Raw genomic sequence first — 16,397 nt, forward strand, 5'->3', positions numbered from 1 at the left:
AAAAGTCAAAATAAATATATTCATTAATACATTTTATATAATTTAATTGATAAAATGAGTTATATTAATTATGAATCAATATTTTATTCATATTGAACATTTAAATAATAGTGTGAATTAAGAGGAGCAGATATGGAGCAGCTCAACTAATATTAATTTAATGTCAAATACAAGAAGTCCAGTAGTTTATCTATATTTTTTTTCCTCTTCTGGTTGTGCAGCTTTTTTTTGTGTACCATTTGTATATTTTTGTACTGTTAATAACTAAATAAAAATGTAATTGTCCATTTTTATAAAAAAAAAATAGAAAAGTAGAAATTAATCATGCATGAAATAAACGACATTATAGGTCACAATAAAACATTTTAAAAGCTGATTTTAGATGCAAATTTATAAGAATTCGTAAGAAAAATAATGAGTTTAAGTTTAACAAGTGTGGTAAATAGTTTAGATGTATTTTTATTTGCAGGTGCGACTCTTGTCTTTTTCTTTTCTTTTAATCTGCATTCCTCTCTCTCTCTTGGTATGAAACAGGGGTGTCAAACATGCGGCCTGCGGGTCAAAACCGGTCCTCCAGAGGGTCCAATCCGGCCTGACTTTGTAAAGTGTAAAAATTACAGAGAAGACATTAACTGCAAATTATAAATTAGTAGAACTATAAATTTAAAATAATTTCTAGACCATGACAAGATGTTTTGATCATAAAGTGAAATACTAGATTGTTCATTGTTCTTTTGTTGTTTTGTGTCTCATTTTTGAAATATTTTATCTTGTTTTTTGTCTGACTTCTGTCTAATTTTTTTGTCATTTTGTTTCTCATTTTTATTTTTTGTCTCATTTGTTGTTTGTCCATTTTTTTGTTGCTTTGTAACTTTCTTTGTATAATTTTTTGTTTGTTTTTTGTTTTGTTTTGTGTCGTTTGTCTAGTTTTTTGTGGTTTTGTGTCTTATTTTTGTAATATTTTGTCTCGTTTTTGGTCTTTTTTGTCTGACTTTTGTCGATTTTTTTGTCATTTTGTTTCTCCTTTTTGTCATTTTGTGTTTTTCTTTATTCATTGTTTTGTGTATCGCTTTTGTCGTTTGTCCATTTCTTGTCACCTTGTAACTTTTTTGTCTAATTTTTTGTCTCTTTTTTGTTTTGTTTTGTGTTGTTCGGCTAATTTTTTTCTCGTTTTGTGTGTCATTTTTGTAATATTTTGTCTTGTTTTTGTTGTTTTTTGTCATTTTTTGTCTGATTTTTGTCATTTTGATCATAAAGTAAAATACAATATCCTTCAGTTCCAGATGACTAAATGGTTTGTGTCTTTGTAAATAAACTGTGATCTGGAAGTTGTAATGTGGAAATGATAAACTGAGGCTGAATGTCGTTGAAAGTGAATTTATTTTTCTTAATAAATTTCAGGTTGTTCATAATGTTTTGTAAAAAGATAATTCCTTAAATGTGAACATTTGTTGCACTAAAACAAAGTAGTAATTAGGAGTTGTGGTTATTTATAGGTTACTATTCTGTGATTTTACTGGTCACTTCAGATCAAATTGGGCTGAATGTGGAACTAACCTGAACTAAATTGAGCTTGACACCCCTGCCATAAAATATTAAAATAATGTGCTGCAATTACCAAAATCAACACATTTCCAAGAGAGGATAGCAAAAAAAAGGTGGTATGAACTGTTTCATACCGCCTTAAGTCAAAGAACGATTTCTTTAAACTCTGATATAAGCATGCTCAAACACACACAAACTGTGACACAAACACACACACACACACACACTTCCTGGTTGGTTACCTTGGCGATCTTTGCCTCGTCCTTCTTCTTTCCTTTCTGTAAGGAGGCGAAGTGATGCCGGGCGCTGTCGAAGTCCACCATCTTCCTGTCACGCTTCGCTATACGAGCCTGCAGCAGAGCTCAGCTGTCAGTGTCTTTACCGGTTCAAACGCTACAAACATCGCAAATGTGCTGATTTATACACAAAAAATAACAAATATGATCATAATCCACAGTAATTATCACTTAAACACCAAGACCAGGCTGTCAACACACCTGCAAGTACATCATATTATTACACTTTAATTAAATAATCATGTTAGTTTTTATTAATTTACACCATTTAAGCAGAATATCAGTGATTCATTATAGTTTTCATTGAGCCTATTTGTTATAAAGTGTTTGTTTAACAGAAACCCTCAGAATAGATTGTAACAAACAATTATTTTCATTATGTTTCACATATTTGTTAATATTTAAGAGATTGGCGCATTTATAAAATGTCAGGAAACAGTGGAAAAAAAGGGCTCATCATTGAACTTTAAAAGAGAAACCTGTAAACGAAAGAGAAAGAAGTTTCCAGCACGCAGGTAGATCCTGAATATAGATGCTGTGGATGATAAACATGCTTTTATTTTGAAAAACAGACACACCTTGATGTCAGGAAGCTGAGCCAGGTACGTGTCCATGGTGACCAGAGATTTGTCGGTGACGTTCTGGTGGTAGTCCAACCACAAGGTGTCGGTGTCCTGAAACATACCAACGTTTAAACCTTTCATTCCCGCTAAAAGTGTTGTGTTTTCACACTGCCAGGCTGCTTGTGTGGATAAAGTGTTCTGGACATGTAACGTACCGGCGTAGTTAAACTACACCCACACTGGAAAGGAGAAAACTTGGTCGTTTTAGTGTTCGTAGTGTGTCTCTCTGTTGTCATGTTTTTGTCTGTTTGTGGTTGTTTTGTGTCTCTTTGTGGTCACTATTTGTGTCTTTGTGGTCATTATTTGTGTCTTTGTGGTCGTCTCGCTTCCCTTTCTGGTCATTAAAAGTCTTTTTTGTGGTTGCTTTGTGTCTCTTTGTGGTCATTTGTGTCTTTGTGGTCATTATTTGTGTCTTTGTGGTCGTCTCGCTTTCCTTTCTGGTCATTAAAAGTCTTTTTTGTGGTTGCTTTGTGTCTCTGTGGTCATTTGTGTCTTTGTGGTCTATATTTGTGTCTTTGTGGTCATTTGTGTCTTTGCGGTCTTTTTGCGACTCTTTGTGGTCACTATTTGTGTCTTTCTGGTTGTTTTGCTTCTCTTTCTAGCCATTAAATGTCTATTTGTGTTGTTTTGTGTCTCTTTGTGGTTACTATTTGTATCTTTGTGGTCTTTTTGCGACTCTTTGTGGTCACTTTACTTCTAGTTCTGGTTGTTTTTGACTCTTTGTGGTCATTATTTGTGTCTTTGTGGTTGTTTTGCTTCTATTTCTGGTCATTAAATGTCTAATTGTGGTTGTCTTGTGTCTCTTTGTGGTCATTATTTGTGTCTTTGTGGTCTACATTTGTGTGTTTCTGGTTGTTTTGCTTCTCTTTCTGACCATTAAATGTCTATTTGTGTTGTCTCTTTGTGGTCACTATTTGTGTCTTTGTGGTCATTATTTGTGTCTTTGTGGTCGTCTCGCTTTCCTTTCTGGTCATTAAAAGTCTTTTTTGTGGTTGTTTTGTGTCTCTATGTGGTCATTCGTGTCTTTGTGGTCTTTTTGCGACTCTTTGTGGTCACTATTTGTGTCTTTGTGGTCCTTTTGCGACTTTTGTGGTCAAGGTAAAAAGTTCCTTGAAATAAGTTTTTTTTTCTTGTCTTGAGAGGGGCATTTTTTCCAGTGTGTCTTTGTGGTTATTTCGCTTCTCATTCTGTTTATTCCATGCCTTTCTGTGGTCATTATGTATGTCTTTCTGGTCTTTTTGCTTCTCATTCTGTACATTCTGTGTCCGTTTGTGGTCATTTTGTTTCTCTTTCTGGTAATTGTACGCCTTTTTGTGGTCATTTTGTGTCTTTTTGTCGTCTTTTCATGACTGTCTGCGCTCTGGCAGAGTGAAAATGGCCTGATGAAGCGTTTCCACCACAGTTCTACAGTAAAGTTTGCTACAGAATCTGCTCTAAAACTAAACATTTCTACTCGGTCTGCTGCACCAGTGTGTCCCACAATAAACCACAAGAATAATAGCTGCACAGTCTGACTAAAATCAGCATCAAATGGAGATTTATAACACATTTTTTACATTCCTTTTTTAATCCAAAGTTAATATGACTGTCAATGTAAACTTTGTGTTTTTGCTGCTAAATGTTTCGTCCTGAGCTCATCTGTGGGACACACTGGAAGCTTCTCCTGCCTTTTACCTCCAAGTTATAGTCCATCTCCTTCTCTATCATCTCCTTCAGAAGCATGCAGTTCAGAGAAACAAAGTGGGTTAGCAGCGTAGAAAAAGAAGGAAAAACACTCTGAAGTCACACAGATTCAGACTCGTTCAGACTCAGGAGGGAGAAAACAAAAACAACAGTGAATAAGACACATTGCTGTCAGAGAGAAGACAGGAAATGATGAATCTGTCTCACCTCTGCCATCGCGTCCATCTCCTCTTTGCCAAACCAGTCGGGTTCGTACATTTCAGCCAGACAGTCCTGCAGCCGCCGCGACGCATCGTGCATCGCTGGAATACAAACACATGAACGCACGTTTACGTACGAGGCCAACAGAAACTAATTCAAATGTTTATTTCCAGCAAGACACTGGTTGAGTTTCTATTTGTTGTTTCAATCTTTGTCCTTTTGGGGCTATTTTTAGTCTCTTTTGCATATTTTTTCCATTTCTTGGTGGTTGTTTTTGTCTCTGTGGCCATGTTGAATCTTTGTGGCCAACATGCATCCCTTTGTCGGTCATTTCGCTTTTCATTCTGGTTGTTTTGTGTCTCTTTCTAGCCATCTTGTGTCTTTTTCTCATTGTTTTGTGTCTCTTTATGGGCCTTTTTTTAATCTCTTTTCGGGCATTTTGTGTGGCTTTCTGGTGGTTTTGTGTCTCTTTTGGGTCGTCTTGCGTGTTTTCTGTGATCGTTTTGTGTTTCTCATCATTTTGTGTCTCTTTGTGTTTGATTTCTATCTCCTTCGCATGGTTTTGTGTCTCTTTGTGGTCACTTTACGTCTGTCTGGTAGTTTGTGTCTCTTTGTGGTCATCTTGTATCTCTCTGTTCTCATTTTGTGTCTCTTTTCGGTCATTTTGTGTGTCTTTCTGGTGGTTTTGTGTCTCTTTGTCATCATTTTTATGTCTCTTTGTGCTCATTTTGTGCCTCTTTCAGGTTATCTTGTGTCTTCTTCTCACCATTTTGTGTCTCTGTGTTTGTTTTCTATCATTTTGTGTCTCTTTGTGGTCATTTGCATCTCTGTCTGGTTGTTTTGTTTCTCTTTCTGGTCTTCCTATGTCTCTGTCTGATTGTTGTCCATCTCCTATCGTTCGTTTTGTGGGTCTTTCTAGTTGTTTTGTGTCTCTGGCAATTGTGTGTCTCTCTGGTCACTTTGTGTCTCTTTCACATCGTATTTTTAGTCTCTTTATGGTTGTTTTTTTGTGTCTCTTTCTGGCCATTGTGTGTCTGTTGTCGTTTTCTATCTCTTTCACATCATTGTGTGTTTCCTTCTGGTCAGTTCCATCTCTTATCAGTCATTCTGTGTGTGTTTCTGGTAGTTGTGTGTCTCTTTGTGTTCATTTTCCATTTCCTTCACATCATTTTGTGCCTCTTTGTGGTCATTTTGCATTTATTTTGGGCTGTTTATTGTCTCTTTCTGGTCATCTTGTGTCTCTTTGTGGTCACTTGTGTGTTGCTGTCACTGTACATCTCTTTCTGCCATCATTTAGTGTCGCTTTGTGTTAATTTTGCCTCTCCATGCGTTTGTTTTGTGTGTCCTTCTGGTTGCGTTGTGTCTCTTTGTGATTGTTTTGTTTCTCCTTTTGATCATTTGCATGTTTTTATTAGCTGTTTTTGCATCACTTTTGGGTAGTCTGTGTCTCTTTATTGTCAACTTGTGCATCTCTGTGGTCATTTTGGTGCCTCTGGTTGGTCATTTTGTGTCTATCAGTAGTGGGTTTCCATTAGTTTGTGGCTGTTTGCGTGTCTTTAGAGTAGTTTTTAGTCTGTTTGTGGTCATTTTGTGTCTATCAGTAGTGGGTTTCCATTAGTTTGTGGCTGTTTGCGTGTCTTTAGAGTAGTTTTCTGTCTGTTTGTGGTCATTTTGTGTCTATCAGTAGTGGGTTTCCATTAGTTTGTGGCTGTTTGCGTGTCTTTAGAGTAGTTTTCTGTCTGTTTGTGGTCATTTTGTCTCTTTTGGTTGGTTGTTCTGTTTGGTTCTTGGACCTGTCCTAGGTCAATAAGACATATTTTTAGTCCTTGGAAACTTCAAAACGTACAACAAAAAAGATACTGGGACAAACTGATGAAATAAACATAATGTGCAAGTTTTCCTAGCAGAGTGTAAACTAAAACCACAGTTACAACACTTACTTTTCACTGCCGTCAGGTAGGCTTTCAGGTCTTTCTGCAGCTTGGTGCCCTCTGTCTGAAAGAGCAGACACAGCCATGGAGGACGGTGAGTAACAAAGCTGCAGCCAGGAGTTATTAAAACATCAAACAGCACTGTAATTTGTGTGTCAGTAGCATCGGACACAAACAGAGTTTTATTAATCTTTTTGCTGATTTCTCGACTTGAATTACAAAGATTCATCTCTGACCATCTGCTTGTTGAAGTTGGCCACCATCTCCTCGAAGGCAGCATCTCTGGTCTCGTCCGCTTTGCCGAGTTTCTGCAAAACCTGCGGAGAAAAGACATCGATCCGTCATTCACGTCCGTTTCATTCCTGCCGCTTTTGTTCAGATCTATAACCGGAGGCATGCATCTGTCTATTTTCAGGCCCGTCAGAGCCATGTGTCTGCGGTTTGCACCAGCTGCATGTGGACTAAACCGGTTTCAGTTTTACACCTTCTGACTGTTTGAAAGACCCGTGTGAAGGTTCAGACGTGGTTTTAGGGTTAACGTTAGAGTCAGGTTTAGCTGAAAATGAATGGTAAAGGCATGTTGTCATAAAGGGATTGCTGAGGCGTCTAGGTGCCTCTGATTCGCAGTCAGTATTCAAATGAGAAAGTAGAAATAAACCTTAAAAAGGTACATTGACACTCAAAATGGATGGAAAGAGATGCAAAAAACAATAAAAAGAAGCAAAATGAACACAAATAGAGGACCAAATACAGAAAAAAGTGGTGCAAACAAGCAAATTAAATGACAACTAAAAAGCGCTGCAAAATAAGCATAAACTGATACGAAACAGCTGCAAAGACGCACAAATAAACCACGTCTGTAAGTGGAAAAATTGCAAAATGAGTACAATAGATGCAAAAGTACAAAGAAACAATTGAATGAAAAAGGCCAAACACAACGACAAAGAGATGGAAAATGAACACAGAGACACAACAACCACAAAAACATCTAAAATGACTGAATAAATGACACAAAAAGACACAAAACTACTGCAAATAGTGACAAGATTACTGTAAAGGGACACAAAATGACCACAATAAGACAGCATTAACTAAAAATACACACAGGAAGAAGACAAAAAGATGCAAAACAATGGAGAAAAGACTACAACAAGATGTAATATTAACACAACTAGTTGCAAATCCACTGAAATTAGAAACAAAACAACCAGACAAAGATGCAAAATGACCAGAAAGAGATGCAAACTGACCACAAAAAGACAAATAGACGCAAAACAACGGCGAAAAGACTAAAATGGGATGTAATATTAACACAACTAGGTGCAAATCCACTGAAATTAGAGACAAAACAACCGCAAGAAGATGTAAAATGACCAGGAAGCAACACAAAGTGATTAAAATGAGACTCAAAACACAAGTATGGAATAAAACAAGTCCAATTTGTATCTGCAATGTGGGCAGTTTTGAACTTGCGACTTTCAGAAGCAAGGTGAGAAACTTCAGCTCATGACTGTTCTTTATTAGGATAAAAAGTCAGCATATGGAGGTCAGAGGTCAGAGCCTCTGTGACCTGAAGACACATCTAAGTGATCCTGAATGACAAGAGAAATGTGGTGTGTTCTACTTTTAGAAATATTTCACGCTTCGGTCTTGACTGACATAAAACAACCAGAGAGACGTAAAACCACTACAAAGGGACATAAAACCAACTCAAAAGAGCTCAAAACAACCAGAAAGAGACACAAAACCTGTACAAAGGGACATAAAACCAACGCACAAGGGCTCAAAACAACCAGAAGGAGATGCAAAACCACTACAAAGACACATAAAACCAACTCACAAGGGCTCAAAACAACCAGAAAGAGATGCAAAACCCCTACAAAGAGACATAAAACCAACTCACAAGGGCTCAAAATAACCAGAAAGAGATGCAAAACCCCTACAAAGAGACATAAAACCAACTCAAAAGAGTTCAAAACAACCAGAAAGAGACACAAAACCTGTACAAAGAGACATAAAACCAACTCAAAAGGGCATAAAGCAACTAGAAAGAGACACAAAACCACTACAAAGAGACATAAAACCAACACAAAAGAGCTCAAAGCAACCAGAAAGAGATGCAAAACCCCTACAAAGAGACATTAAACCAACTCAAAAGAGTTCAAAACAACCAGAAAGAGACACAAAACCTGTACAAAGAGACATAAAACCAACTCAAAAGGGCATAAAGCAACTAGAAAGAGACGCAAAACCACTACAAAGAGACATAAAACCAACTCAAAAGTTCAAAACAACCAGAAAGAGACACAAAACCTGTACAAAAAGACATGAAACCAACTCACAAGGGCTCAAAACAACCAGAGACTTAAAACCACTACAAAGAGACATAAAACCAACTCAAAAGAGTTCAAAACAACCAGAAAGAGATGCAAAACCCCTACAAAGAGACATAAAACCAACACAAAGGGGCTCAGAACAACCAGAAAGAGACATAAAACCAACACACAGGGGCTCAACACAAGCAGAAAGAGACACAAAACCACTACAAAAGAGACATAAAACCACCACAGCCCCTCAAAACAACCAGAGAGAGATGCAAAGCCACTATGAAGAGACATAAAACCAACACAAAGGGGCTCAAAACAACTAGAGAGAGACACAAAACGGCCACAGAAAAATACAAAACCCCTATGAGTATCCACAAAACCACAACAAAGAGACGTAAAACTCAAAAATCATTAGCATTTTAAGCTAGCAAAACTCTGACATGACATAAAACAAGCAAACGTTGTGAAAAAAATGCTCTTTCAAGTAGTTTCAGAACTGTAGTTCACATTTAAAAGAAAAAAAATTCAGTCACCCTTAAAAAAAAACAGGAAAAAAAACTCAACATTAAACCATCCAAACTGGAATATTAAAAATTCATATTTCAGCAAAAGAGTAAAATGCATCTTTGGTAAAAATAATACAAACAGCAGTTTTTTTTTCTAGTGTCTAGATTTTTTTTATTTTAATTTTGATTGATGGCTGTTACTAAAAAACTCTTTCCATCCTATTTTTTATATTTGTTAATTTTATTGTACTTTTATGCTTCAAAGTATATTTACGATTTCGTGCAGTAGAACAATTAAATAAAACAAAAATATGTAAACAAAAAAAAATTTCTACCGAATATTCAAACATTTTTTTTGCTTATTTTTTAAATCAGATTTTACAATGTTATTTTTTAAAAAACTTCTACCTTTATAAACTGTGATTTTTCCATGTTTTTTAAAAAAGTTGTTTATTTATTATTTTTTTTTTTCTCAAGATAACTGATTTTTTTCAAGCTTTTTTTGTCTGTTTTTAATGAAGATTTTTTTTGACTCCTTTGATTTAGTTTTGTTCCCATTCGCTAAATTATAAAGATTTATAACTTTTAATTTTTAAATTTATTTTTCATTTATTTTGTGATCATATATCATTTATTTTGTTTGTAATTTACATATATATGCATATTTTTAAGAGTTAATTCAAACATTTGCATTTACTTTATTTCATTTTTACTAATCAAAAGTAAAACCAATAGAATTATCTTGAGAAAAAAAAGAAGTAATATATAAATAAATACATGGAAAAATTACAGTCTATAAAAGTACAAAATAAGTTATCAAAACGATCATCTGTAAAATATGATTTAAAAAATAAGCAAAACACATTTTTGAATATTAGGTAGAAAATTTAAATAAAACCAAACTCAGTTCGACTTGTGTTTTTGTGTGTTTAATGCGCTCTGAGTGGATGATAAAAATAAACAGACATAGTTAAAGTGTTGCAGCAGTTTGTATATTTGAGCCCACATTTTATATTTCTGGTTACACCTGCAGGATCCTGAGAGACAGAAAAAGGAGACATCAGTGTGTTTCCTTTGTTGCTGTCAGTGAACGAGGTCAGCAGCTAATCTGATCAGATGCACCACCTGCCGCCGTAATCCTGCGACGGACACACAAACCAGCATCAACACCGGCGGGGGGACTTCCCACCGCCTCCGTTTATAACCCTGCCGGGGAAACACCGAAGCATCTCAACCGCACACAGCTGCTCTTCTGACTGGAAGCCTCTCAGGTGCGTTCAGGTGACGACGTTTGAACGTTTTCATCGGAAATGTCCTCGCAAAGATAGAAGCACCGACGTGTGTGAGGCAGCCGACGGCGTTCGGTTTCAGCCCCCAAAAATACCCCCCGAGCTCACACACTGTGGGGTATTAAGAGCGACGGGGTGGAGGTCCGGGGGGCATAAATATAGATGCAGCCCCACCCACCCACCTACCTACCTACCTACCCACCCACCCACAGCACAGAGGCATGCTGGGAGAAGTGGGAGGAAGGACAGGTGTTGGATTCAAATGACTGAACTCAGAGCGCTAAAGACGGACCAGGAGTTAGTTTTTACATTTTTATTCAGAAATTCAGACAGATTTTTAATCAGGTTTGTATCATGAGGTCACAACGCCTGAATGCTTCAGTTTCTACTAATGAATTTCTACATTTTTATACCATTAAATTTAGCATCGTAATTTAGGTCCACATCAAAAATCTGTGACCATAAAATTACAAATTTTTTTACTGTATTTAAATCAGACAAAATTGCGGATATTTCCTGCTATCTGACAAAAAAGGTGAATAATATTTTAAACTGTTATTTTTCAGGTTTTTTTGTTAAATTACAAATAATATCCAACAAAATCACCGAAAAAAATGCTAATTTACACGTTGACTGTAGAAAAAAATGGATAAAACTGAAATAAAACTGAAAAAAATTACAATAAGTGACCATAAAATTTGATATTTTTTACTGTATTTAAATCAGAAAAAATTATCATTATTTTTACATATGTTTGCTGTTATTGGACAGAACAAATATGTATTTTTACAAATTCCAACTTGTGTTTCTACACATCTGACTGTAAAATTACACTTTTACTGTATTTAAATCAGCAAAAAATCTAATTATTTTACAGATATTTGATGCTATCTGATATAAAAGATAAATAATTTTCTAAACTGGTATTTTACAGGTTTTGTCTTGTTAAATTACAGATAATATCCAGTAAAAATGTAAATTTATATATTAACTGAAAAAAAACAGAACAAAAGTGTAAATAAAGTCAAAAAATCTGCAAATTTACTCAAAGAAATTAGTTCTTTTACATGTGACCACAAAATGACACTATTTTTTTTTACTGTTCTTAAATCACACAAATTATCATCATTTTACAGATATTTGTTATTTGACAGAAAAAAAGCTGTATTGAGGATTTTAAAAAAAGGTAAATCTTTTAATAACTTGTTATTTTGCAGATTTGGTTTTGTTAAATTCCACATATTTACCAGTAAAATCGCAGAAAAAAAGCATGAATTTATGTCTTAACCCTAAAAAAACTGGTTAAAACTGTAAATAAGGTTGTATTTTTAAATTATTGACTGTATAATTACACTTTTACTGAATTAAAATGTGCAAAAAATCTAATTATTTTACAGATATTTGATGTTATCTGATAAAAAAAGGTAAATCATTTTCTAATCTGTTATTTTACAGGTTTTGCTTTGTTAAATTATGGATAATATCCAGTAAAATCAACGAAAAATATGCAAATTAACATGTTGACTGTAGAAAAAACAGGACAAATTATTATGATTGTTAATTATTACTAGCATGAGAAAATAACATGTTGGAAGTGGCTTCAGTTTCCACTTGTGCTGCAGAGTTTGTTTCCGAAACGTACAATATTTTCTGGTTTCTTTCCTCCTTTGTGACACTTAACTGAGTATCTTTTGTCATTTTTCATCTTCTTTCATCTCATCTTGGACATTTTTCACCCTTTTCTAGCATTTTTAAATTACTGTAGACGTTTTATGTCACAGATCCACGACTTTCTAATAATTTCCAGCAAAGATTTCCATGAAGAACTTTGAACTTGGCTGCAGCTCCAGCTGGAAATCCTGCATTAATTCCTTGACACTTTCCTCACAATTTCCTTAAAATTTGCTGCGAATTACAAGATATGTCCAACAAAGTGCAGCACAATTTGGAACTAGCTACATAAAAAGGAAAAAAGTGTTATTATGTTTGAGTTTTAAGGGGGAAAACTGAAAAAAAAAAAAAACACTGATAAAGCTTAATTTCCTGAAAACAAAAGGAAAAAAGCTCCTTATTTTAATTCAACATGACAACTGTAGTAAATTAGAAATCTACTTTAGTTAGTTTTTACTTTGAATTTTAGTTTAAAGTTCCTTAATTTTGTGCATCAAACTAAGAAGAAAGAGGAAACACATTTCAGTGATTTTTATCTGGGAAATTTGCTGCAAATTACAAGATATTTCCATGAAAATGGAAAAAAGTGTTGTTACATTTGAGTTTTAGGGGGGAAAACTGAAAATTTGCTGTAAATTACAAGATATTTCCAACACAGTCCTGCACATTTTGGAGCTAACTACACAAAAACTCCTCATTCTATTACAGCAGACGTTTTATGTCACAGATCCATGAATTTGTAATAAATTCCAACAAAGATTTCCATGAAAAACTTTGAATTTGGCTGCAGTTCCAGCTGGAAACGCTGCATTAATTCAATGGTAGATTACAGAGATGAGTGCGTTTATTTAAACTGAATTTATCTCCAGTATTTAGTGTGTATTCATGATAAATTAGCAGATCTTTCTACTACAGACTGATGGTGAAGTGGGACGACTACGGAGGTCAGGTGAGGCTGGAGGAGGCGTTGCCTTCAGGTGCTGCTTCCTGTCGGGTTTTCCTCCTCTTTAGCTCCCAGCACCACAGCGGGTCTCTGGCTGCTTTCTAAAGGGCAGCTCCACACTCATCCGGATTCCTCTCCCAGCATGCTCTGCGGCACAGCTGACTGGGTGACATTACATCACTATGACTACGGCGGCGGCACCCAGGAGAGGCTCGGGATTACTGGGGCAGCTGGTCCGAGTCAAATTAGTACTTGGAAATGAGGGAACAATAATGAACCGTGAGCGGAGTCAGAACCAGAGTTTAGTAGAATCTAGTCTGTGTCGCTTTACATAAGACAAAATCAAGATAAAATAAAGATCTGATACGATACGATAAAGATAAGACAGAGATAAGATATGATAAAAATAAGATACAATAAAGATAAACTAGAGATATGATAGAAATAAGATAAAAATAAGTCATGAAAAAATTAAGATAAACATAAGATAAAGATGTGAGAAAAATAAGATAAAGACAAGACAGAGATAAGATAAAATAAGACAGAAATAAGATACGATAAAAATAAGATATGATAAAGATAAGATAGAGATAAGACACGATAAAGTTAAAATGAAATATGATAAACATAAGATATGATGAAGATAAAGATGGGGTAAGATAAAGTTAAAATAAGATAAAGTTAAGTTAAGGATAAGATCAAGATGAGATAGAGATAAGATACAATAAAGATAGACATAAGATATGATAAAGTTGAGATAAGATAAACATAAGACAAGATAAAGAAAGGGACAAGATAATGATGAGATGAAATAAAGATAAGATAGAGATGAGGTAAAGATAAGATAAAAAATAATAAAGATAAGATAAAGATAAGATGGCGATACGATACAACACAATAAAGATGCAGTGAATAACACTGATCATCTTGTTTTAATGTCCTGCTGGGAAACCTTGAGTCCTGACATTTATGTTGATGTTTGACATGTATCACCACCTAAACATTGCAGGTCAGGAAACAGAAGGTTTTTAGTCATTTTGGACGACTCTGGAGTGGTTTCTGAGAAGGTTTTAGTTACCTTGGACGATTGAAGCGGTTTTTGAGAAGGTTTTAGATACATTAGATGACTCTGGAGTTTTTTTTAAGAAGGTTTTAGTTATTTTGGATGACTCTGGAGTGGTTTTTGAGAAGGTTTTAGATACTTTAGATTACTCTGGAATGGTTTCTGAGAAGGTTTTAGTTATTTTGGATGACTCTGGAGTGGTTTTGGAGGTTTTTCTTTTTTGTAAAACAAAACGTAATTCTTATATCCCAAAATGGCACATATAGAGTTCACAATAATACCCATAAGAAACTCTACAGTTCTAAGGAGATTACTAGCCTGCTTTAGCTCGTTGTATTAGTTTTACAGTCTACAAATTTACTGTTTACAGTCTGTTTTCATCACTAAATGCTCAGCAGCAATAAAGTTAGAGATCAGTTGGTGAACATTTTGCAGAGTTCAGCAACTACAGAGCCACGTATTTCCCTCAGGAGGTGGTGGAGAACAAAAACAGAGCTTAAAGAGAGGAGATACTGGACTTTTAGTGGACATGAACACGACTCCAAATCAAGCTGTACATCCAGAATATTATCTAAACAATTGCAAAAAACTGTGCAATATCAGTTTCATATTTTCATTTCTTGTCAATGTTTGTGCAGTATTTCATTTTTGTTCCGCATCATACTTATATAATCTTACTGCTTTTTTACTTTTTAGACACTGCATTTCCTATATAATGACATCTGGCACATCCTTTGGGATCAATAAGGTTTTATTTTATGTGTCTTTTACCTAATTTTGCTGCCCCTAGCGGTCAAAACTAAATAAATTTACACACCTCTGAGATGATGTTACCTTCCAGCAATAACACCTATCAGTTATGAGTCGTGTCAGGCGTGTTGCCAGGAGTCATAACCTTTAATGAGCGCCGTAAAACCGACGTGAGCATGCTCAGTGCAGCTCTGTGGCTCGGAGGGTTTCATGCACCGATATCGGTTGGACCTCCTCTGTTTTTTTGGAGTGTCGGAGCGTAAAGGAGGCGAGCTGGAGGAGGTGTTTGGTGGAGGGCAGCGTGCCAGCAGACGGACAGCTGAAGCCGACTCCCCCCTCCTCCACCGGGAAGATGATACTCTGACCTTCCTCTCTGCTCCCGGCTCAAGGACTCGCCTGAAAGCTGGTCGGACCGACTTTACTCATTTCTCCACTTGACTTGTCTCTCAACAGATATCCATGAAAAGGGAGAAACATCGAACATCTCATTATGACGTGTAGAGATAAAGCTAAATTCCTCCACACTTTCCTCGCAATTTCCTTAAAATTTGCTGCAAATTACAAGATATATCCAAGAAAGTGCTGCTCAATTTGGAACCAATTACATAAAAAAATGGAAAAAAGTGCTGTTGTATTTCAGTTTTAAGGGGGAAAACTGACATTCAACACTGATATACCTTCATTTCCTGAAAAGGAAAAAAACCACCTAATTTTAGCAATAAATTAGAAATCCACTTTATTTAGTTGGTTTTTATTTTGAATTTTAGTTTAAAATGCCTTAGTTTTGTGTTTCAAATGAAGCTACGAAAGAGAGAAGACATATTTCAGTGATTTTTATTGGGAAATTTGCCATAAATTACAAGATATTTCAGCAAAAATGGAAAAAAGTGTTGTTATATTTGAGTTTTAAAAGGGAAAACTGAAAATTCAACATTGATTAAGCTTCATTTCCTGAAAACAAAAGTAAAAAAACTCCTAATTCAACACGACTAAATTGCTGTACATTAGAGAACTGCTTAACTTAGTTGGTTTTTAATTTATTTTACTTAATTTCAGTGATTTTTTATCTCAGACGTGAAGATAATGATGCCTTTCTGCAGAAACACGCTTTAGCAATGCATTATTTTACAGGTGAAATCTAAATTCCTCCAGATTTTCCTCACAATTCCCTTAAAATTTGCTGTAAATTACAAAATATTTCCATAAAAAAGGGGAAAAAAAGTGTTGTTGTATTTGAGTTTTAAGGGGGAAACTGAAAATTCAACACTGATATACCTTCATTTCCTGAAAACAAAAGGAAAAAACTTCTAGTTCAACATAACTGAATTGCTGTACATTCAAGATCTGCTTTATTTAATCGGCTTTTCTTTGATTTTAGGTTTAAACTTCCTTAGTTTTGTGCTTCAAACTAAGCTACATGAGAGAGGAGACACATTTCAGTCATTTTATCTGGAAAGCTTGCTGTAAATTACAAGATATTCCCATAAAAATGGAAAAAGATGTTGTTATAGTTGAGTTTTATGGGGGAAAACTAAAGAATCAACACTGATAAAGCTTCATATCCTGAAA

General features: G+C 35.2%; 1 protein-coding gene across 7 annotated transcripts in view; it reads right to left on the bottom strand.

The window, feature by feature from the left end:
• The window catches only part of bin1b (bridging integrator 1b), a 38,573-nt gene that overhangs the window by 12,545 nt on the left and 9,631 nt on the right, over positions 1-16,397 (bottom strand). For 5 of the 7 annotated variants that reach the window (XM_055008491.1, XM_055008490.1, XM_055008492.1 and 2 more), the window contains exons 2-7: positions 6,516-6,596; positions 6,289-6,343; positions 4,355-4,449; positions 4,139-4,174; positions 2,420-2,515; positions 1,788-1,895 (exon numbers count right to left, since the gene is read on the bottom strand). In XM_055008491.1, the coding sequence (XP_054864466.1) occupies positions 1,788-1,895; positions 2,420-2,515; positions 4,139-4,174; positions 4,355-4,449; positions 6,289-6,343; positions 6,516-6,596 (471 nt within the window). The remainder of the gene's footprint in view (positions 1-1,787; positions 1,896-2,419; positions 2,516-4,138; positions 4,175-4,354; positions 4,450-6,288; positions 6,344-6,515; positions 6,597-16,397) is intronic. The other 2 variants (XM_035957884.2, XM_055008493.1) reach the window with 1 other exon arrangement.

Source organism: Amphiprion ocellaris, chromosome 24 (assembly GCF_022539595.1).
Source record: "Amphiprion ocellaris isolate individual 3 ecotype Okinawa chromosome 24, ASM2253959v1, whole genome shotgun sequence".
Lineage (NCBI taxonomy): Eukaryota > Metazoa > Chordata > Actinopteri > Pomacentridae > Amphiprion > Amphiprion ocellaris.